This window comes from Calypte anna, chromosome 10 (assembly GCF_003957555.1).
Source record: "Calypte anna isolate BGI_N300 chromosome 10, bCalAnn1_v1.p, whole genome shotgun sequence".
Classification (NCBI taxonomy): domain Eukaryota; kingdom Metazoa; phylum Chordata; class Aves; order Apodiformes; family Trochilidae; genus Calypte; species Calypte anna.
In genome coordinates this window covers 9,828,266-9,852,957 of record NC_044256.1, presented here as the reverse complement: position 1 = coordinate 9,852,957, position 24,692 = coordinate 9,828,266, and the positions used below count along the sequence as shown (strand labels likewise).

At 41.2% G+C, this 24,692-nt stretch overlaps 1 protein-coding gene across 1 annotated transcript in view; it reads left to right on the top strand.

The window, feature by feature from the left end:
* The window catches only part of TNFAIP8L3 (TNF alpha induced protein 8 like 3), a 46,771-nt gene extending 23,278 nt beyond the window's left edge, over positions 1-23,493 (top strand). Inside the window, exon 2 of the mRNA XM_030456919.1 lies at positions 20,444-23,493. Coding sequence (XP_030312779.1) covers positions 20,444-21,006 — 563 coding nt within the window. The 3' untranslated portion in view covers positions 21,007-23,493. The remainder of the gene's footprint in view (positions 1-20,443) is intronic.
* The last annotated feature ends 1,199 nt before the right edge of the window (positions 23,494-24,692 follow it).

Sequence of the window (24,692 nt, the reverse complement as noted above, 5' to 3'; positions counted from 1 at the left end):
AAAACTACATGCATTTCTAATAATATTTCAATCAATCAACATTTTCCATCAAAACAGCTTAATAATATCTACCTTATATTGATGCCAGGGACAGTCCATAGTTTATTAATTTCCCTGTTCATAATTGCAGTAGATAAAACCATAATATTTGTGCAGACTTAAGTCTCTTTAGGTCCAGAGTGATTACTGTTCTTCAGGCAATCTATAAAAAATAAATCTGATAAGGGGAACGTTCGCTCCCTTGGTATAGACCTGTGCTGCTTTATCAGTGCAAGTGGAACTATGCCAGTGTACACCAGAGGATTTAGCTTCTTGTTTTAAAGAAGAGCAAATAATTTCTGAGGCTGGATCAGTGCTTTGGGACAGGAGGTATAGAAAATACCACAAATTCCTTTTGATTCTGGGTTTAGGTTTTTATGCCACTTCAGTGCAAATTTCAGCAGTGCTCTGACTAATCTTTGGGGTATTATTAGGTATGGCTATTATGCATTATATTGCAGGAACAAGGTTATTTTAGCACCGGCAAAAATTTAGGACATGTTTAGAAAGATGTGAGAGTGGGAGGAAAAAAAATAATAAGATTTTTTAATTCAGTTTCACGCTAAGGTCTATTCATTTTGCTGAGAACATGCCTTATAAAATGACAAAACTATTTACATAGAGAAGTTTAAGTAGGGCTTGGTGGTGAAATCCCTGGCTGTTAAAGAAGCATGTTTTGATTAGTTTCAACTTGCTTTGGGTTTAAAAAAAGTAACAAATAGTGCTGAAAATCAGCGAGGTGCCAAGGCTGGCAACTGGAAGTAAGTCCCCAGGCCGCCAGCCATTCTGATCAGGGCACCACTGAAAAGCCTGGTTTTGAGAGCTGTTTTCTGGCAATGGAGAAAGAAACTGCTTTTCATTCATTTTCTCCCCACTCCAGTGGGTTAGTCAGGGCTAAGTGAGTAGAATAGGCTGGTTATTGTACCTGTTTGAAGTATCAGGATTTTATATTTCTACATGGAGGTGGCTTTGCTGGTGTTACGAACCTTTCACAGTTACTTAGGACTTTAAAAGTGTTACTTTGCTCAGCTTATCTCTTAGATCATTCAGTTAATTTCTGTATATCTCAATTAGGGAAAGCAAACCAAACAGCTTTACCCTCTGGAACTCATTCAGTAACTGTGCTGCAATGTAATGTTGCAAATTCTGCACGGAATCGGAGGAAACTTTTCCTTCCAAATCTTTTAAAGGCTCCATGTAAACGTCTGTTACAATAAAATTTAGCATTTTCCCCTTCCCTAGCAAACACTACATCTGAAATATTAAGCCAACAGTAGCCATCCTAAGCTGCAAGTCCAAAAGTACAGTAAAAGGCAGCAATTAGAATTGACACTTTGGGAACTGCATTAATTGCAAAGCACATTTACTGGAAAATACCACACTCTCTATATTTGATGAGGAAAAAAAAAATAAATGTAGCTGTGAAAGGAATGACCCTTTTTATCTCCAGGGCTGTATCTATGAGTCTGTTTGGCATACTAATGTGTCTACAGCCTTACTTAACAGCATAAGAAATGGCTCATTTCTGGTCTCACTGCTTCTGAGGTACAGAAGTGCCTACAGAGAATGCCCAGGTTTTTGGATTGTGTGCAGGTGTTGTAGCTCATCTGAGGGAGCCAAGAGAGCCAGGCTGAAAGGACAGCAGGAGGTCCTCACAGAAGATTCCTTGTTGAGAATCCTTCATATTGCCTTGCATGTATCTGCTAAAAAAGCATGACCCAAAGCAGTTCCTGGCCACATTAACTTTCCCCTAGTGGGGAAGCACAACCCACACTGCAGAGATCAAAGTCACAGCCACAGTGCCACAACTGCTATCCTGCAATTGATGAATGTTTTCCATCTCTGCTGCTGTACTGAGCAGAACACAGATAAACCTATCCTGGAGCAGGGAGCAGAGCAAGGGAGTGTTTGTATCTACTCAGTAATTACTATAAAACAGGAGATCTGGAAAAAAAGCCCACATTATTTCATGGAAAGCTTTGGTGGGGAGGGCAGAGTCCATTTAGCTAACACCTTTGCCACTGAAGAAAATTGGGTATGATTTCCAAGGGGGCGAAATAAACTAAGAGAGAGAGGGGAAGCTAATGTACTGTGTGTTCCTCAACACTTCCTATCTAATTTTTCCTCACCCAAGAATCATAGAATCATAGAATTGGATGAGTTGGAAGGGACCTCAGAGATCATCAAGTCCAACCCTTGATCCACTACTGCTGCAGTTACCAGACCATGGCACTGAGTGCCACATCCAGTCTCTTTTTAAATATCTCCAGGGATGGAGAATCCACTACTTCCCTGGGCAGCCCATTCCAATGCTTGATCACTCTCTCCGTAAAGAAATTCTTTCTAATATCTAACCTAAATTTCCCCTGGCACAACTTAAGACCATGCCCTCTTGTCTTGTTGAAAGTCATCTGGCAAAAGAGACCAATGTCCACCCAGTTACAACCTCCTTTCAGGTAGTTGTAGACAGCAATGAGGTCTCCCCTGAGCCTCCTCTTCTCCAGGCTGAACAGCCCCAGCTTCCTCAGCCTCTCCTGTGCTCGAGTCCCTTCACCAGCCTGGTTGCCCTCCTTTGGACCTGCTCCAGGACCTCGATATCCTTCCTGAACTGAGGGGCGTGCTGTAGATTTTCCAGGTGTCATGGCTATCTATGCAGTATGCAGTCCTACCAAGAATATAAGTAAAATCCTATTTAACTCCCAGCAGAATACTACATTTCATAGAAATACCCCATAGAAATACCATTTGGAACATGCTGGACATTTTCAGCAGTCTAAGCTTGTTTTTGACTTGGTTTTTATTTGAAGAATAAAATCCATTTTTCTTGCATAAAAAAGATGGGCAAAAGATTACAGAAGCAGGACGTGAAGAACAGCACATCATTATAGTTGCCCCTATTTAACTAAAACCCATTAACTAGCATATGTGATAAGAATGACAGCCAAGAAATAACAAAGAACTAAGAGTTCCAGAGATCTTATAAATCATGAGAGCTTGGTAGAATTAGCCTATAATACTTCAAAACTTTGGAGGTTTTTAATCATTTACTGCAGACATTTCTCCATTCCTATCTCTGAAACTGTGTTTTTCATTTACTGCTTTGGTGACCTGTGACTTTGGTCTCTTCCCTTCTGAAGCTAAAGCAAAGACAATACCATTTAAAGTGAGCCCTAAATCTAGCTATTGACACCAGTAATTTATATTCTCATATTCCAGATTAATTGCATAATTATTTTATGGAAAGAAAAAAGGAGGAATGAGGCAAGAACAGACACAGTAAGATGTCATCTTCTCTGCTTGAGAATTTTTCATAGTGAAAAATAAACATAGCTAAAAGAAATCAGAAAGTAGTCCTTCTCTGCATTTACTGATCCAATCCCCAGGCTGGAAGATAAGAGCCTGGGTATGATGAAGACATCCTTTCTGTATTTGGGACATGACTTCAGACAGCAGCCACTACACAATTCATGGGTATCCTCTGATAGCTGTGGGAAATGCAAGCAGTAACACCAGGTATCCTGTACAGACACCACAGTCTGAGAAACATCGTAGAGGGCATCTCAGAAAAGCAGTTAAGTGGAATACATCTTCTTTAAATAGCAACTTCCCTCTAGAAGAGTTAGGGAAGAGCACCTGCTGGATATTAAAATCAGCCTTGGATGATAAATGCTTGGGGACAAACCTGAGGCCATAGTGGAGAGCGTCTTCAGAAAAATAATCTCCCTGTCATCCTTTACACCACAATTTTACATGGAGAGTTTAGGCAATTACCACTGATATAAGTAAAGATATTAATTTATTAAACACTGAATATAGCAGAATTCTGAGCTACACAAAAGGAGGTAGAATCATGTTCTAAATGTTCTCCTTGTTCCTAAGGAGCCTTAGGATCTGCAGGTATGTTGGAAGAAGATCCTCATACAGCAAGGGCTCCTCTACAAGGTTGCATTTTCTTTATCTTAGTAAGGAAAATAAAAGCAAATATTTTCTCTGAAAACTTTGTTGCCTGTAGTTTATCTGAGCAGCCATCTAACTTTTTCTTACCGCATCACATTTATTTCAGTTTTGTAAAATTCTTTTAAAAAAGAAAACAAAGAAGAGTGCTGCCTCCAAATGCCCATTGTTCTGACAATAAACAGGCATTAAAAAGTATTTGCTTTTTAAAAATTAAATGGTAAAATAATTAAGCAATTAACTTACACTAGAAGTATCAACACAGGCACATCTAAATTCATACATTCAAGATGATGTTTTTTAAATACTGAAATATGCCACATTTTTGTACTGTGTTGGTCTGGTTTTTATTCTGGAATAAAGCAGATAACTGCAGAATTGTCAAGCATTTACAGACCATAGTCATCACAATTTTAATAAGATTTAGCAGCTGCTATTTGACCAGTTTACAAAGCAGCATAATTATTACACTGTTCAGATTAAGAAAATCAGTGCTGGTCTGAATAAATTCTTGTGGCATATTGTCACATTTATAGACCTGTGCTTCAAGCACTTTAATGATCTCAGTTAACCAAGAGTCACTGGATACAAATCTCTCTTCAGTTGCTGTGAAGGCTACACCTTTCTGTGAGTTCTTAGAAGAAAAAGCTTCAGCTAAGTCTGAGCATCAACATAGGACCAAAAGGTAGGCAGTGACAGCTGACTTTGTTTGTCCCTCCCCTTGCTGTCTGTATTTGTCAGAACTCTTGTGAGCTGTGATGCACATCTTGGATTTCTATGCAGTCTCTCACTATATAAAAGGCTTCTGGCATCTAGAGTTTTATTTCTTTGATAAAAGCTTTCCACAAACCCTTTCTGTGTACATTAAAGTCAAGTGTCAACTGATGCAACATTACAGCAGCACCACTGGGCTGCACTTAATGGGAGCTCACATAGTGGGAAGCCAGAGTGAGAGGCTCACTGGGGTGCCTGTTTGCTCTAAGAAAATGTGATTTGTATCATGAGCCTCTCTTGCACTGGAGGGATGGTTGTTAAGCCCGCTGGAAGGGTAAAGCAGCATGGAAAGCTCCTGCTTGTGTTTTCTCTGTAGGCATGAGAGTGTTTACATTTTTGAGAAAGAACACTGAAAAGCAGAGAATGGTAAATCATCTTTAGGCTTGAAGACAGGACAGACAGACAGCTGATGGGGATCCAAAAAGAAACCTTGAGAGACTTTTAGCTAGAGAGAGCTAGAGAAGCTGCAGAAATGCAGGAGAGCAAGTTCCCCCAACAGGCACAGACAGCCTGAACAGCAAGCACTGTGCTGGGGGCTCAGCAGCACCATCAGCCCCAGAAGAGGATGCTCTAAAAGAAGCTTTGAAGATGCTTAGGGAGAGGGGAGAAAAAAAGGGGAAATAAAGGCACGCCAGTACTTGAGTTAGGCAGCAAAAATGGAATCACTATGGTGAGATCAGCTGCATTAAGTTTCTGCTCAGTTATTTGCCAAGGGAAGATTCCAATGTTATCACAATGTAGGGCTTAATAGCATAACATGAGCAGCTCAAATTAGCATTAATTAAAATGAAATAAGAATAAACAAAATAGCTTCTATTCCATACCTCTCATGTTGAATATTTAATGTGAAATATCCCTATGGGAAGGACTGCTAACTTCCTCTCTTTTGGCTAAACATAATTTTGGGAGATTTGATTAAATTAATGGCTGCTAGTAAAAGTTAAAATATTTATTTTAGAGTATCATTCAGCATGATGATAGAGTTTATTTAAATTTTCCTGCTAAATATTTATTCCCTGTGAGCAATATAGCAGAGCACAAACACTGGATTATTGTTTCTAGGCTTTGGATGAAAATCCATAGAAAAATCTTGAGATTATTTTCAAATATGAAATAATAGTAATGAATGACAGGAATACAGTCCTTCCTTTTTAAGGCTGCAGTCTCCATTTAAAAGCCCACAAATAAATCATTTGATTGAAGGCTTTCTGTGGCTGTGATTGCTTTCTGCTCCTTCTTTCTATAATTACTTGTGGTCATCCCTGGGCTATGCTACTGCAATTGCAGGAACACAGAGCAGGAACTATAGATGTTTCAGGAAAAGTCAAATGCTGCAGGATATATGAGCACAGTAATCTTATTTCTCTAGACAAGCACATGGTAGGGATTGCCAGACCTTCTGCTAAAGAGAATTGGACCATTGGTCTGGGTCATCCTTACCTGACAAAGTCCTTTCTGATGGAGTGACCATGCACAGCTCTACAGACCAGATCTGTCCAAGCCCCTCTTCAAGAAAGGGATTAACATTTTTTTTTTTGTAGAGAAAATTGAATGTGAAACAAGGTTGGGCAGAATCTAGTTTGTTCCTAAGGAACTGATGAGAGCTGAACAAAGAGTAGGTTTTGTTATGCTCTTCAGACAGGCAGAGCAGTGGATCCAGCAGAACCTTAGAGCAAGTGTTTAAGTTTCTTAGAGCCTAAGAAATGTAAGGCTAGGCCTCTAGGAAAGAAGGACCTACCAAGTTCTAAAAAGCAATAAAAAGAAATAAAGCAGTATATTCCCCTCAGGTGATTGTCAGACTATCTGTGGGAGCTCCACAGGACTCTTTGAATACCAAGCCAAACCCAGGAGAGATAAGATGGGTCTAAACTCACCTTTGGAAACTTTCTTGATCAGTGTCAACAAGCTACCCCTCTGTAGAATAGGTCCAGAGAAAACAAAAAACCCAAAACAGAGCAAACAAAAAAAGCCCCACAAACCAAAATAAACAAACAAACAAACAAAAAACAAACCAAACCAAAAACCATGCCAGTGGCTATTTTCTCACCATGTCACACAAACACTAAAAATCCACACTCGAGATAAAGAATCAGCAAAAATAAACCAAGCTGCCTTCAGAAGTAGCAGTTGTTTTGGTGGAATGAGTTTCTGTTCCTAGGGACAATTTTTATTTTTCAGAAGAGCTGTGGAATCGTGTTATTCTATTCCCATTAATCAGATATAAAAGCAGCAGTTTTGCTGGCATCTGAAACAGTGAGATGAGAACAGCAGGTGGGCTGTGCTATGTTTCTTCCTCTAAATTCCAGGCTGGCCCTAATGCAGTTCATGTGAAGTCTCTTCCTGGAGGCTGTTGTGGCTGCTCTACTCAGAGGTAATATTTCTGCATTAACCTGGATAATCAGCTGGATGCTTTCAGTAGATGTGTAGGTATCAGCACAACTAAACAGAACATATGTACTCAAGAGATTTCACAATACTGAAATCTCACGAGGGAGAGAACATTCTGCTTATCTCTCTCTATCACAGAGGTTTGTACTTACAGGGTTTTCTTTAGGTGACATGAAGGGAGTTTTTGATTTTTCCACTGCAAATTCAATCCTGACTCTGAATAGCTGCATTATTATATAATGACAATACATACAAATATAATTTTAAAAACTCACAACACATTCCTGTTACTCACATGGCTCAGAACAATGAAACAGCCTCCTAAGAACCACCTGGATGGTTTCAGTACCTTTCCAGCATCTCTCCTACTTCTGCTTTCCTGAAACAAAGAGTTGCATTTAGAGTGACCTTCTGCACCACCAGTGGTTACAGCTACTGCTGCTGAATTGTTCTGAGAGACTCCCTGATGACAGAGGAAGTGTCCCTGTGAACAGGATATTCCTTCTGCCATGATGAGTTTCGAAATACATATACACACAGTGAAGAGTATGAAACCAAGTTATCTTCATTAGCATTTATCCTCTACAGAAGCCTTGACCTTAAAACATTACTCATGTTACTTGGGTCAGTTACATCACTGTGGAAGCATTGATGCCCTGCTGTAGTTCAAACCCCTAACAAGGAAACCATCCTTTGTAGTCAAGTTTCTTTTCCCTTTTTTCCAGTATAACATCAGGATTTTTTCTTTGATTCCTGTAAGACAGCAAGATACTGTAACTTCTTGCAAATATTATTCATGCAGATCTTGAACCACGGAGGAACAGAATTGACTTAAAAATCCCCCTCACTGAGTTTTGTATCCTTCCACATTTTGCTCATACTGTAAGACTCAGCTTATATTTTCATTAGCCCATACTAAGGTTTTCAAATTTTTCCTTTTTATGAAAAAAATTCTGGATAAAATACTGGTCAGTCTTCATGACAGTATTTCAGAAAACACCTATGAAGAATACAGTGGGTGGTCTAGTTCATGTGGGCTGGAGACATTCTAGTCTGTGTCTTTTTTCATAGGGATGGAAGCCATCACACGCTGCATTCTTAGTGTTTTTTGCATCTTGATCAGATGCTTGACCTGACACTGCAGATGAGCAGTGCAGAGCAGATCACCCAGTGGATATTTTAAGTCCAAATTAGGTTTCATCTTAAAGGAAAACAAAGTTATAGATCACATCTGAGGCATGAGGCAACATGTGCTGTCTTCCTACCAGCAAATTCCCAATCGGATGCACAAAAACTTGTAAAAGATGGAGAGTGTGATGAATTCCAGCTGCACTGACCAGCATTAATTTTTCCTGTGGTCAGGAGTTTTCCACTTAGAATCTGAGCTGGCCATCTCCCCAGCAGCTAATCTTTCTCTAGAGGCAGGAGGGAAGAAAAAAAAAAAGAAAAACATGGCAAGGATTCCATGTAGCTTCATATTCTGTAACTGGGGATTTTTTGGTTTGTCTTTCTTTAGGGGGATGGGGGGGGGAAGGGGTGTTTTGTTTTTAATAAATAAAAATTAAAAATTACCAGGCAATGAGTAGAGCATTGTTTCAAACAATAAGTAAATTGAGATTCTTTTAGTGCTGTTGTCCTCTTCTGGGAGCAACAATAAACAGGCATAAACAGTCTCTCTCCCTTTCTAAGTATTCATGTCTTTAACTTTTCAGTTTCTGCTTTCTTTTGGTAAGAAATACTTTTCTAGCATTTTCAGGCTGAAGACAAGACACTGATTTCACCCTGGCCTGGCAGCAGTGATTCGTTCAGGTTACATTTTTCTTTTAAAGGTATTCAGAGTGCCAGTGTTTGTGCATGGAAAACTGTTTCAGTATAATAGATGCTTAATCTGGGAAAAAAAAACAACCAACCAACCAAAACCCACAACCAAACTACAAGGAAAAGAAATGTATTCCTTTGCTTGTTGGCCAGGATAACCAGACAACATTTAATTTTTTTTTTTTACTTGTAACATCAGAGGTTCATTTATAACTACACCAATGAACTAAGTGATTGAAGACGGATTCTTCATACCACATCAGATGGTTATAATCAAAACAGTAAACAGGTTTTGTTTCAGCAAAACTATAATGGGATTGTCTGTTGGAAGTCTCTAAAGAAATCTTTAAACTTTTAGTAGGGAGAAAAAAAAAACTTCAAAAGCATGAAAAGAAACCAGAGAAGGCGCTGTTCAGACACTGATATAAGAAGCTCTTACTCAGAAAGGGATGCCCTTAGGTCTTTCATGGACTTGCACAAGCAATGTTCCCATCTGGTATTGTCCATGTTGTAAAGCTGCTGCACAAAGCATCAGCTAATTGGAGCTGGGAGAAACAAAACTACATCTGATGGCAATGACATTCCCTCTTCCATCTTTGTGCAGGCAGGTCATGGGCCTCTTTTCTCTAACCTGTTGTGGTAAGCAAAGTGTAATAGATAAAGTGTGGGTCAGCAAAGCCAATATTCTCCCCATCCTACAGCAGGACACAGAGCAGAAGGTGCTGAGGCAGCTGACAGTGGGGCAGAGGGCCATGGGGCAGAGAGAGCAAGGGATGCTCTGCAGCCAGGAGGGTCACTGGTATGGTGAGTGGTGAATTAATTGGGAGTATTAATTACCTGGGAGTATTTTCTTTACAGTCCTTTTTTACCCCCTCACAAATATTCTCAGATTAGGACTTAAAATTTTGAACTGGACTTAGTGATACACGAGGTGCCTTTACAAATCCAGGCCTTCACATTCATGGAGGGAATGAAAACTGTTATAAATACACAGACGTAGGAAGCACCCACATACTTTGGAAGTGATGATGCTATGACATATCAAAAATTATAACCAGGCATGACTCAGGGTGAGGCTTCAGAAGCTTACATACTTGCAGACTCTGTTCTACCAAGAGGTTTGGGGGTTTTTTAGTGGTTGATTTTCTTGTTTGTTTTGCCATTTGTCTGGTTTTGTTTGAGTTTTGGTTCCAGCAGGTTTCACACCCTTTGCTTTCTTCTCTGAGGGTCACATCCTGGCTCTACTGTTCCAGCTGTGCTACAGCCATAGCTGGCCCTGGTTGCGGACACCAAACAACAGCTCAAAAAATGTTATCACCTGTAAGCCCTCATCTTCCACAGCACTGTGATGAGTAGCTGGTTTGTAACCATTAACCAGCATCCTCAAAATACTTTTTTTTTTAATTGACTCCCCAAAACACATAAGACTAAAAATTAGATGACAAATAGCTTAATTAAACTTTATTTTCTTAGTAATTTTAAATATGTTGTGATCAGCCCAGAGTGTCTGATTTGGGAGAGTTACCTGCTGTCAGACAGCTCTTGCCACAAGGAGCCTCTGCGTCTTCCCTTCCCTTAACTTTCTTCTCCAGATGAAACATAGCCTGCAAGCATGGCTGAAGGTAGCTGAGACGTTTAGCAGCTCCTCTGGTGTTTCATTTCGGGATCCACAGCATGTTTTTGCAGATCAGCTCCTTTCCTTGCAGCACTTTATCTGTTTAAAGCACACATATTGCACCGAGGCCTTGTTTAAAATTTAGTGCCAATACTTCCAGGCCTCACTTTACTAACACCAATTGTTTTATTTCCCTCCTACCCATCATCTCCTTAATTCGAAATCTAGTGGTCAAGCAACCAAATACCAAGTAAAACACATGGTTTCATAATTAAAACAATCTCCCTTCTTTGCCCCACATGCAGATGCCACTGACTGCAGCTAATTCCAGGTCAAAATGTCTGCCTTCCCCTCGCCTCTTCCCATCACACACACACGGACCATCCCATGGTTCTCCTCCCCACCTGGCACTGCCAGCCTGCCCAAAGCATTTTTCTCAAAGAAGGCTCAGCAGGATTGCCAGTGAGGTGGGGCGGTTTTTTGTTTTGATTTTAAAAATCAAAACACTGAACCAAAACCATCAGTGAACTGCAATTTTGTTTCCATCACTTCCCCTCTGTGGGACAAGGTGGGATCTTCAGGGTATATTGAGCAGCCTGCTGGAGAAGTGAAGAGAAACCTCTGCTTTGCAGGGATGCTGGTGGGGTCCTGCAGGGATGCAGTGTGGGATCCTGCAGGGATGCAGTGTGGGATCCTGCAGGGATGCTGGTGGGGCTCCACAGGATGCAGTTTGGGAGCTGCTGACTCCCCCTCCTCTCTCTCTGGATGTGTCCGAGCTCATCCCAGTGCAGCTGGGGATCCCACCTGGCCAGGTGCACTCTGACACCTTCTGCAGTTGCAGCTTATTATGGGTTTTTTGAAAGTCTGCTCACCTTGACCTGATTTAGCAGGAATACTTTTTCTCCCATTTTCTTTCAGCTTTATGTTAAGCTACAGAGAAATGCCAACTTGGAGTTCCACAGCATCTTTGGACCTGCTGTCTTTGGGGTCCCAATTACTTGCTTTCTCATGGAATTTTCTACATCCCTAGAGCATAGACACGGTTATTTTTCATGCCATTCTTAAGATATTAGGGTCAAAAATAGAATTACTCTCTGTAAAAGGCAAGAGCATTACTTCTCTGGAGAAAGAGCATGTACTGCAACAACAACAACTTCAAGGCACAAAAATAAACCCTCAGAATTTTCTTCCTGAGGGGACGAGAAATGAGGGGAAAAAAGAAGAAATCAGTGAAGCAGTACACAGTAGCCTGTTTCCTAGCTGCATTTTATCTGTTTAAAGCACACATATTGCACAGAGGCCTTGTTTAAAATCTAGCACCAATACTTCCAGGCCTCACTTTACTAACAGATCATTACTAAATTCCCACTGGGAATGATTGGCTTCTGCATGCTAAAGAGACTTCTGTGGAAGGAATAGAAAACATCTGAGCTACCAGAACACAGGGAAATCTGAACCTTGTTCTAACCAGGACTGATGGCTGTGGTAACTGCCAAGGACCAAGCCCAGGAAAGTGAGGTGATTCTAGCTGCTGTCTTCCAGGATGTGCAGCTGCATCCCCCATGCTCAGATAATACAGGCTGAAAGTGCTGTTACTCAGTGCTTGCAATTTTATTTCCCCTCTTCAAGCTTTTGCTCGAAACAGAATCTACCAGTTTGGAAAGTGATCATAAAATAGCACTGCAAGCAACTTCTACTGTTGCTACTGTAATTGCATCTGTATTAAAAAAAAATTACTTATAAGATCTTCAAAGATTTCTCCTGGATTATCAGTCTCAGTGACAAACAATACTTTTTTCAAGAAAATCCTTATCTTTCTAGATAATTGTGAGTTTCGTGTGGAAGAACATGATGATTGAGTCCTTTCAGAGAAACCTATGAGACTTTTTTCCTTAACAAGAAAATTGCTTTCTCATTCATTATGTGCCCTTTGCTCCCCCAGAGACCATTCTTTCTAAGCAAGAAACAGTTCCTTAGCAGATATCAAAGACCTTGTTTCTGTCCTCTTGTGAAAATTACATGCCCAGACATTACATGCACAGACTAGACATTTTTACTACCTAGGCACCATGATGCTTAGTTTTAAATGTCCTGTCTTTATAAGGAAGGTGTATGAAATGTGGTAATAGCAGAGAACACGAAGGAGATTAAACACAAAATGTTTCAGAGACTGAAGTTAAACTCATTGACAGTTACTGCTCAGGATTTGGTCAATTAAATATACTGGGGGTAGGGAAATCACTGGAAGTCCAAAAGCAAAAAAATCCTAATCAATTCAAGATGCCCCCTGTGTGAGCTGGGTTTTGTGAGCTCCCCACGCTTACCTAAGATCCTGCTGTAACATTTGGACATGTCAGCATGACTCTAACTCTAAAAGACTTTCTTTTAACCAAAGTTAGCATTTAAAGAGAACAAAACAAAACAAAAACCCACTAATGTAATGACAAATATCTGTCTCAAAATACAGGAAAAAGATGAATAGGTCATTGCAAAATCCTTCTGCATTCCCCTTAAAGATCAACCCAGGCCATGTCTTGGTCTATTACGACTCAGTCTATTGCAAATACCTCCCTTGGCAAACCTTTGCAGTCAGTGTGCAAGTGTGTTTTGCAGTGTCAAAACAGCATTTCTTGGTTAGGGATTTTCAGCCTTTTCAATGCATTTTGCACTTGCTACCAGCATCATGAGCTGATATTGAAAGACTTTAAACCTGTTTATAAAATGCAGTGCTCAGTTTATCAAAAGCTCTTTTGGTTGTATAGTACAGCTTAAAAAAAACCCCAAACAACACAGTATTTTACTGTCACTCCTGGCAAACAGACTTACTCATTTCTCCAACACCTGAGCACTCCAAGATAAGAGCAAAGCCTTGTTCATACTCTGTGTGTGTACCTCAGGATGCTGTGTAAGCAACTTCTGCACTGTTTACACTTTCTAACAAGTGCCAGAAGTTAACCAGATGTGTTTGCTGCCTTGGCAGAGCTTCCCTGCATGCTGTAAAATGGGAGGTGCAAAGTTGAAAGTGTACGCTTGGAAGTCACTCTTCAAAGATACCATTCCCTGTGCTGCAGCCCCACTTAGGTTTTTGGTTCTAATATATGTTATCGGATTTTTGTAAAAAAATTAAGAGCTTTGGTAGCCACTTTCATGCTTGCAGGTGCCAAGCTTGTACTCAGCAGGCGAGACCCGAGGGCTGGGTCATTAGCAAAGCAGCTGCTGGCTGGTACCTCTGTTTGGCGTGTGACAGTGCCTGAGGATGGCCCTCACCAAGCCTTTTGTCAGGGAGTGGTTTCCTCTCTCACAAACTGGATGCAAGTTTTCAGGATATGCCTGAGTGTGCTGTCTCATTTGTAATGTCAAAGAGCAGCCACATGAAATCACAGCCCTGTGTCAGCTGTGCCACTGTAACCAAGGGAGCTCCTGTGAAGGTTTCCAAGCTGAGGGCCAGTTTCAGCCACAGGACAATGCTGTTATCCAGCCACCATTTGCCAGCTACTGCTTTTAGACACGGGTGAAGCACGGTGGTGAAGTTCAAGTCCCAGCCAGCTACTGGGGGTAGCAGGAAAAAAGCTGAGCCAGCCCCTTTCTTGGCAACCCCAGCAGAGCTGATGGAAAGAGCAGCTGAGCTCCTCTCCCCTGGATATCATCTCTGGAAGTGTTACAGAGACAAGAACAGCAGCTAAGGGCTCATTCTCTCCCCAGCCTACCTCCACCTCTGCCAGGTACTAAAAGGCACACTCCAAAAGCACAACAAAGTAAACGCCAAATACAAACCAGCCCCTGAAATAAGACTATCCCTGGGAATCTCTAGTTGCTAGACTCCCAGACAGTGGTGTTTGTTTTTTCTTTTAGCAGCATGACTGGTGCTTGTATAGCACTGAAAGGAAAAATGGTCTTTCCCTTTTTTTCCATTCAGTCATGTTCCTTCTGTACAGGGCTGGTGCTGCCATTTCCAGCATACGAAAGTTTTGCCTTCAGATGTTGGTATATGTTCTCCAAGTATCATGTAATTATCAGTCTGTAATCTCCTGTTCCACTATGGAAATGAGCAACCCTTTTATGTTCATAGTAACAATTTATAAGTGTTAAAAGTGTGAGCACCAAGCCCCTGGTGCTTACACATGTTTAAATTGGCCCTCCCTGAAAGCTGATATATTCCATCTGGTCAGTTGGATTTTTTGGCTTAAGATTACTGGAAACACTGAATGTTTCTTCTGCAGTGATCCTGTAGCTGTCCAAGAGTAATACATACACTTAGAGCTATACCCTGGCTGCTCACTACTAAAATACTCTGGGAGAAGTGCTTTTAGTGCATTTTTTTTCCAATCCGCTTTTAGAGCTATTTTGAAATCCTGAGTTCTGCGGTTCACTTTTCTAATCAATCTTATGGCATGTAAGTGATACTTGAAGGATAAATAAAACAAACAAGTTTGCAGGTCTAAACATTTTGTCTGAATACTGCAAATTAAGCAACTAAATTTTTTTGCTTCTTGTGTTTCTACATTCTTCTTTTCAAATCTGCACTAGCCTTTTCTTGTCATTATAGTTTTACATAACAGCTTAGAAAGATTTCCTGCTCTTATTTTCTTCAAAGGTTATTTATTCTTTATTAACTATTTATGTCAAGCAAACGAGGCATTACACGTAACTGCAGTTATACTGAACAAGCTGTCAGCCCATTAATTTATCAACATCAGCAGCAACACTGGATTAACAGTTCAGATATCCACTGCTCATGGTACAGCTGCCTCATTCCTTCTCGTTGGCATTCCCAGACTCTCCAGGCTCTGGAGCTGCTTTATCATTAGGTTAAAATACACAGATGCAGGCAAACGGGGACATCCATATCATTAACACAGCACATTCTTACCACAGTTTTCATAACTCAGCTTTCTCATAGAGTCACAGGCTCCAAGAGAGTGCCTGTCCCTTGGCTTAGTCCTTCTCCACAAGCCTGAGCAACTGCTGGCAGCTGCAAAGATGCCCACACTTCAGCAGCTCTGCTGACTCCCTAAAGCCTGCCTTTTCTTGCAGAGGCTGTACTACATTTGAAAACTGAGGATTCAGGAGTATTAAAAATATTTCAGCCTCTTCATCATCTTTCCTTTCCTTTGTATTTCCCTCCTGTTAAGATTCAGCCCTTTGCTAACTCAGAGCACAGCTGCAGCACAGATGCAGGAACCATTTCCCATCCCACCACCACACATTCCTGCCAGGATGCAGGAGCCCATTGCGGTCTCCTAATGCTTTTAGCTCACTCCTTTAAATTAAAGCAGCTCAACTCACCTCTCCACACTGCTCTCAAGCTCACACAGTGTCCCCACACGTGGAGTGCTTGGCAATGGCTTGAAAACTCAGCCCAGCAGCATCTGCTGGGAAGTGGGAGGTGGATGCACTGCAGACCAGGTGAGATCAGGGACTGAGGTAATTGAGGAACTGGTACAAGCTGTAGCAGGCACCACAGGAGCAGCTCCCAGTGTCAGCCTAACTCCCCAGGTGTGACAAAAACAAAGATAGTGCCTTATACCCCTGCTCTCCAAGCAAGCCCACTGATGCAATTAAGACGCTCTGGACAGATTTCACAAAAACTCCACAAGTTAATTCCTGCTCTCTCCATTGTCACCTCAGAAGCAGCACTCCCTCACTTCAACATCTCTTTCAGCCATTTGCCAGGGGATTAAATATCCCAGCTTTTTTTGAGGTTTTTGACTAAGTGGCTAACTGGGAGGGAAATGGATTCATGTGTTCGGAGTTTGTTTCCAGGTCCATGAAATGGCTTTCAGAAAACGTCGACTGTGATTTCCCCTGGGCATAGTAGGAGCATGTTCTGGGTCACTGGTTCTGCCATGTGTTTTGTACAAAGTGGCTGTATGCATATTTACATGAAAATAGTATTGCCAACAATTTATTTCTAACCATTTTGTACTTGGTACAGCTCTCTGGAAGCAAAATACTTTGAGAACAGTCCAGATGCTTTTACATTTTACTCTCAAAAATTCTTAAAATATAAAACTCTTAAACCCACTCTCTAGAGTTGCCAAACTTTTTCCACACTTCTGTTAGTTATTAAGCAACTCTGTTATTAGGCAATCCTGTTATTAAGTTAAGTGGATGTGAGACGTCTTTGTCATGTTCAGCACCCTGTGCCAGCAGCTGGGCTGTCATGGTGGGAAGCAGTGAGCGGCCTGGCTTCCCACCTCCTCCTCCCTGCAGCTGGGTGGGTGCTGCTCCCTCTCTGGGTTCCACAGCTGAGGAAATACAGGTCTGAAGAGCTGCACTTTTTGCATGGATGGATGGATGGAAGCTTGCTGTGGGATCAGTACCATCATATGAGGCTTTTAAAATAGCTTTTATCATACACAGTTCTCTAAGTAGAATCATAGAATCATTTTTGTTGGAATAGACCTTTAAGATCATGAAGTTCAACTGTCAGCCCAGCACTGCCAAGTCCACCACCAAACCAGGTCCCTAAGCACCACATTTATGTGTCTTCTAAATATTTCCAGGGATGCTGACTCCACCATTGCCCTGGGCATCCTGTACCAGTGCCTGACAACCCTTTCAATGAAGAGGTTTTTCCTAATATCCAATCTGAACCTCTTCTGGCACAATTTGAGATCATTTCCTCTTGGTTTATCACTTGTTACTTGAGGGGAGAGACCAACCACCACCTTGCTACAGCCTCCTTGCAGGTAGCTGCAGAGAGCTAGGTCTCTCCTCAGCCTCCTTGTCTCCAGACTAAGCCCCAGTTCCTTCAGCCACTCCTCACAAGACTTATTCTCTAGACCCTTCACCACCTTGGTTGAATTTCATTATGTGGATGTTGAACCACTTGTGATGTCTGAAAAGCAAGGCACCACCTTGTCCTGTGTCCCCACTGAGCACTGTCCTCCCCCACTGCCCTGTCTGCATGGCACAGTGGTGAGACAAATTATCAGCTTTTGCAGCACAGAGAACAGCACAAATCACAGAAGGAGAAGAGGGAAAGGAGCATTCACAAGGGTTTTGGATTTGCCTCGTTCCTGAGGGCTCTGAGTCCCCATGACTGGTAGGGCTTAGGGGTTAAGGATGCCACGGTGACACAGACTGGAGAGACAGGAGCATGAAGTGGAGTAGGAGGCCTCAGCAGGGACATGAGGCATGGAATTGGGGTAATGGGTTGGACAGAGGAGAGCAAGAGATACAGGAGGATGAGGAAGAGGAGGAGGGGAGAATACAGCATTAGGGCTTGGTAAAGGAAATCATCAAGGTAAGAGAAACACAGCTTCTACAGAAAACTTCAGCAGCTCCAGTGTAACAAAGATTTTATTTTATTTTTAGAAAGAGGAGAAGGATCTCAGTTTCCTGCCCACAGCTGGGATTTGCCAGGGAAAAATGGCACAACCTTAACATTCAATGAAACTCAGACTGATGCTCTCTGGCTGCACTGCCCATTTCAGAGCTTGCATCTTGTGCTGGGAACTGTGTTACCCATGTCCAAAGAACTAAAATCAGGGGGTGTCACCTTTGAAGATGTCACTATTCAGCTGTGTGGATAAGAGCCAGGAGTTTGAATATAGGAACACACCCCAGAACCACTTTTTTGTGGTTCCGATGTCTATTAGAAGCTTTCACGTACTGATTTAGCATTAAATTTTGCCTCTTTGACCAGCTGGGAAGGAACCTGTATGCATGTTCAAGAAGGTGCTGGTGGTTGTGCTGGTCCTGGCTCTCCCACAGATGTGCTGGCACACCAAAGGCACAGGTGTGTGACAGGGACCAGCTCACCTCCTTCTGTGCATCCTGACTGCAGGCTTTGCTTTGAGCTGCAGAGAGCTCTGCAGAGAGCTGAGCATGGCAGGAGCCAACTGGGCTCTCATCTGGTGAAAATAACACAGAGACTGAAGTGTCATGAACATAAGTAAAATTAATAGTCTGAAAATCTGCTGCAATTATTTTGAGTTTTTGATCAAAAACAATACAAATCAACCGTGTCCACTCCGTCATTTGCAAATGCTTCCAACAGTAACTAATATTAATTTTCCATTTCAGTGTGTCAAATCCACGTAGTTATTCATCACAGATACTATTTATATACTCACATACTGCTAAGTGAAAGAATGCTTTCATCCTGGTTTTATCATTTCTAGATTAAATCATAGTTTTTCTATTTCCTCCAGTCGGCAGCTCAGCCCCACAATTTTCTCTGCAAATGACAGGAAAGTCTTTATGCACACTGAATTATTTTTTCCAGGTGGTGGTTTAGTTGAAATTAAATGTTACTCTTTCACATTGCTCAGTAGTACAGCTGTAGCACAAGAAGAAAGATGACAGATTTAATATTCTAGCTAACTTGAAAAACAGAATTTAAACAGAAGACTATTTAAATTCAGAGTGTATCTTCTGCAAAATGAGCACTAGCACCCAGCACTCCTGGTGACACAAGGGGGATGGGTGCACAGTGGGCATGGGGAGGAGGGGGTGGCTGTGGGGCAGCACGGGGAAGCTGTGGCTCAGACTGCACCACAAACACCAACACACATCATGGGGTTCTCTTGGTTGAACATTCATCTTCTGAGAGCTCGAAAGGGCCTCCAGAGCTGACCCGACCACCTTAAGCTTCACACAGACTCCAAAACCAAATCAGCACTTGAAGCTCTGATTTTAATTGGGTTTTTTCATCTCCTTGTGGTTTGATTCCCCAGCAGCTGGGGAAGGTGAGTTATCTCCATCCCCCTCACCCCAGTCAAGGCTCTGGGCTCCCGAGCAGAGTGAGGTCCCCAGCTGGCAGGGGAAGATGTGCATGGCTTCTGTGTCAGCAAATAAGCCACAGGAGACAGGAGGGAAAGGTGATGAAGGGTTTCTCAGCAGAGAAGCCACTCTGCCAGTGCTGGCCCTCATCTCACCTGCTGTAAGCCTTGAGTATACACACCCTCCTGCTCACGTTTTGCTGCAATGTTAAAAGGGCCTTTGATCCAACAGAGCCTTTAATACAGTAGCATTAAACTGGATTATTATTTTAGATTAAATTCCTTCACTTTGTCCACATCGGGTCAGTTAAAAACCAACATTAACATGAAAAACAGAGTGAGGTCAAATTAATCTCTACCAATATTTATAGAAGCTCACTGGATAAAGTCCCATAAGAGTAGCCACATGCTCAGGTGTTATGCTGAGTGAAACTTGCACAGCCTGGGTAAAAGACTGAAAGTCCAAGATGTGTATTTGATAAATATAGAGCAAATAGCTGAAGGATTTTCATGTAGCAGGAACAGAAGCACCAGAGATTTACAAAAATCACATTCTGTAATTTAGCAAATTGGTTACAAATGGGAAAGGCATCATTACTGGAGATTAAAGCAACATATACCCACTATTACGAAGCTGCTTTATTAGCCCTTATCCGAGAGCCTGCTCAGTCTGCCCGTGAAACAACAGTGCCCTCCAATGACCAAAAGTATTAATTCTTTCAGGTTCACGATTGTCAGTAACTCGTTTTGCTCATCTCTGATCACGTATTGTTTCGAGCACATCTCCTATGTATCTCTCTGCCAATAAAGCTTTAATATTGAAATTGAAAAATAAGAATATCCAATAATCAGCATGGATATCACCTACCAGAACATCCTGTTCTCCATTCATACACAGAAAAACCTCAGTGACAGCAAAACCTGAATCACTTCTGCCCGAGACCTTACCAAGAGCTGGAAATGTAGTGTTGCCAATGTTCCCATTCTGGCAATCCTACCTGTATATAAGGATCATTTTAGGATGGAATATTTCAGCTAGGCACACAGGTACACTACTTCTCTTAACTGATTCTGAAAATTATTTACCAAGTAAAATCAATGTTTTCCCTCTGCTATCCCAAAACAGGTCCTGATGGCTTCAGTTCCAAGAACCTTGCACTGCAAGCCCAGAAGAAGATCCTGAGTAAAATGGCAACAAAAACGATGGCTAACATGCTGATTGATGACACAAGCAGTGAAATCTTTGATGAGCTGTACAAAGTAACAAAGGAACACACAAGAAACAAAAAGGAAGCTCATAAAATTATGAAAGACCTGATTAAAGTGGCAATAAAAATTGGGATCCTGTATCGAAATAATCAGTTTAACCAAGAAGAGCTAGAAATTGTAGACAAGTTCAGGAAGAAGCTGAACCAAACTGCCATGACAATTGTCAGTTTCTATGAGGTAGAATACACTTTTGACAGAAATGTTCTGGCAGAACTTCTGCATGAATGTAAAGACCTCGTGCACGAACTCGTAGATCGACACCTGACCCCGAGGTCCCATGGGCGCATCAACCACGTCTTCAACCACTTTGCAAATGTGGAATTTCTAACTGCCCTCTACAGTCTTGATGGGGACTGTCGGCCATACCTCAAAAAGATCTGTGATGGCATCAACAAACTACTTGATGAGAAGGTCCTTTGAAACTACGCTCAAAAACCAAGAAGCCAACCAAAAACTTCTCCCCAGAACTGGACACACTTCATGAGCAAGTGAGCTCCCTTCCCACTGGTCTCTTACTACAGGCTCCAGCAGGGTCCAGAAGGTGCTCACCAGGTTCATGAAGTAGAAAACTTGCATCAGAAAGCGATCAGTTTTAGTATTTTGTTTAGATAATTCGGTCTTTTCCAAGGAGCAAAGTGAACAAGGACACATTTTTACTGCTCAGAAACAGATTGCTATACGCTATGACCCTCCTAGCTCTGTGTGCAAGGCTGAACGTGTGAAAAGAAAGTAAACTCAAATGCACAGCTATGTAAAATTAAAGAGGTGAAGGCAAAAGATTAATGCATGGAACTTCCCTCAGGCTGTCCTTGGTGCATATGTTTTTATTATTCCCATGCAAACTGAAAAAGCATAGACAGAAAGTATGGCTGTGGTGGATTCAGCTCACTCCTTTCAGAAGCATCAGGAATCAATATGAGGTGGCATCTCTGATTTTGCATAGTATTTAATTCCAGTAGTTGAAAAACAATGCAAACGGAATAGAAGTGGAAGAAAATCTAAAGAGCTGCTCTGAAGCACTATTTTCACTAGAGAGCTTTGGTTTATAGAGAATAATTTGGGTTGAAAGGGACCTCAAAAGTCATATAGTCCAACCCACCTGCAGTAAGCAGGGACACCCTCAACTAGGGTGTTTATACCTGGCTAACAGCAGAGAAGGTTTCACTTTAATTTTGTAAAACAACTCAGTGGTTCAAGCTCAAAGGTAACCAGAAAACTAGATAAAAGTAGTGCATCAGCTTCCCCTCTCTCAGAGGTGTATTTGGTAGCATTGGACAAGTTCAGGCTGCTGCTCTTTGTGGTTCTGCTGTTCTCCCTGAGGAACAGCATGACTGAGACACCAACAGAGCTGCAAAGCAGTGTTTACATCTCCAGCTCTCAAAATACTCAGTGTAGATTAAAGTCTCACTTGTACATGTCCTTGATGTTAATTTGTGCCTACAGTAAAACAGAGATGTGATAAAAAGGAACCCAATCTGCTAAGCTTGTGGTGCCATCTAAGTGTCATATAGCCACAGCAGTTTCCAGAGAACAGTCTCACTCTGATGAGCTACTTTTCAGTGTTTTCAGTGATTTTTTTTTTTCTTTTTTAAACAAAATGCACTGATGTCTTCAAATTGAAAACGTTTTGGAACAAAATACTGGTTTCTGTCAGGATTAAGGGAGAAAGGGAGCAGATCAGATATGCTAGCTTGCCACTTGCAGAAGGTGCTAAGTGACCCTAAGTAAAGGAATTATGTTTGGAAATCTCTCCTCCCCTTACCCTCTACATCTTATCCTCCAGACTCAACTCTACATATTGACACTCCAGTATCAGGTACTATCTCCTTCTAGTTGACACAGATAGCAGACAAACCCATTATCTGGAGGCCACACCTTCCATATCACATATATATAACAGAGATGCACGTATTTGAAAATCAACAGACAAGAAGATTTATTTTAAGAGCCATTTCTTTCTACAGAATACCTACAGTGTTGATCACCCATTACTTTATGATAAGAAAAATTAATGTTTCTCATTTAAACTCTTAAATACTATGGTGGCAGAGAAAACTTGTTCAAAATTTTGTTACTATTGTTTGCTCTTTTCTTGCACCAAAATAACTATGTTGTATCCCTTACAAGGACAATTTTGAATATCATACCTTCATTCATTTTGAATACATATTCCTAGTTCACACATCCACTAGGGTTGTGCTAGATGGATTTTGTGTCCCAGAACTAATCTTGGAGCACAGTACAAATGGCAGCACAAGACATTACCACATCAGTTTGCAACAATATTGTTTTCCCCACTTATTTCCTTTAATTCTAAAACAAATATTTAGCAGCACAGAAGATGGACAATTCCTTTGTAGCACAGCATAGTAACGAGACATCAACACTTCAGGTTGCAAGTTTAGCCATTTGCAGAGCTGTATCTACATGCACCATTAGCTGCATTTTTTCCAAGCACGTATGTGTCAATTGATGCTTTTGAACAGCATTTATGGTATCCAACACTTCTGTCCCAGGGCACACGTCTGATTTTGGGTGTTTGTTTCACTTGTGGCAAACAAATTTTTTTTTTTAAGCCATAAAAAGATTATTCAACATTTAAGATGTCCAAAGGAAAGGGATATCCTGTATCTGTGACCTTCTTGTGTGTTGCAAGTATCAATATTCAGATTCTGATATCTTAGACAAACCAGCTGAACATCTGTTGTTTTCTTTATAAATCTGAGTAGCCTTAAGGAACACAAATGTTTTCAAGTATTTCTCATACTTGCATATCCTGTATATTCATTGTTTACTTTTGTACTTGTAGCCTGGTATGTAATGACACTGCCAAAATATGGGCAATGTTCAGGTCACTTAAGTATATGATGTATTATCATATTTGTGGATTAAAAATGTGTGATCACTGCCCTTTGTTTTCCTTACAAGTTATTTGTTCCACCATCCAATATAAACTGAAATTAAGAACAATAAGAGGAGGGAACTCACATAACCCAAGTTTTGTCACCTCCAGCTTTTGCAACCTAACTGCTCTTTGATGACCAGATTTTGTGAGAGGAGGATGTAGATGGACAGTTTAAAAGAAAAGTGTAAATCTGCATTTCTGTTGCATTCCCCTCATGCAATACAACCACGCATTAGCAGCTAAGGAAGTTTCTGCTTTTCCACAAAGTTCTCAAGCACTTCAGCTAAACAAATGATGCTGGTTCCATGTGTTTAGTAGTGCAGCTCCAGTCACATCCTTCCATGTAGGAAATAACAGAAACTCCTTGCTTCCAGGTACCAGTCTCACCCAGGCTCAGCCTGGGTGGTGCTTCTAAGATCCATGGGCAGCCTGTGTCAGGGCCAGGGCAGATGTGAAATGCCAAGATCTAGCTCTCTACCAAGAATCTTCTTGTAAGCTTTCCATGAGGCATTTAGCTCAGTTTAGCTGCATGTGGTTTAAGTTAGAAGAAACATCCCTGATGGATTTCAAATCCCTCCCCTAAACATGGTGATTCTAGAACCTACCAGAATGTTTTAACAACAGCAAGCATATATTCTCCTGTCCTTATTCCCAGAAAAGGCAAACTGTTTTGACTGAAAGAACTCAGGATTTGCAAACAATTCACATGGCAATTATAATGGAAGCAATCAAAGCCTGGCACAAAGAGAAAACTGCCAACTACCTTAAAATAGAAGTTTAAAGCAATTTTAGTAAGTGGTGTTTTGAGCCACACCCCTGGGAAAATGTTGCTGTCAGCTTTATTTTATGAATCACATAATGGCAGGACACAATATTCTTTGCTACATCACTGCCAACTTTATTACATAAAGAGAAAAACATTAACATTCAAGAAATTCTCAAAAGACTGACCACCTCTGGCATCCTGAATTGCACGTGTACCACTGAACATTGCACAGAACATGTAATCTTATTTGCATTAGAGAAACATGCTCACAGAAAAGCATATAAATATCTGACCCAGAAGAGAACCAAGAGGTAAAACACAATATACCTCCTATCACACTTAACAGAAATGCAAAAGTAAGTCTTACCTAGGTGACTCAAACAGGCCTGCTTCTGGTTTGCTACATGCTGTGATAAATGCCAGAAAAAGACAATG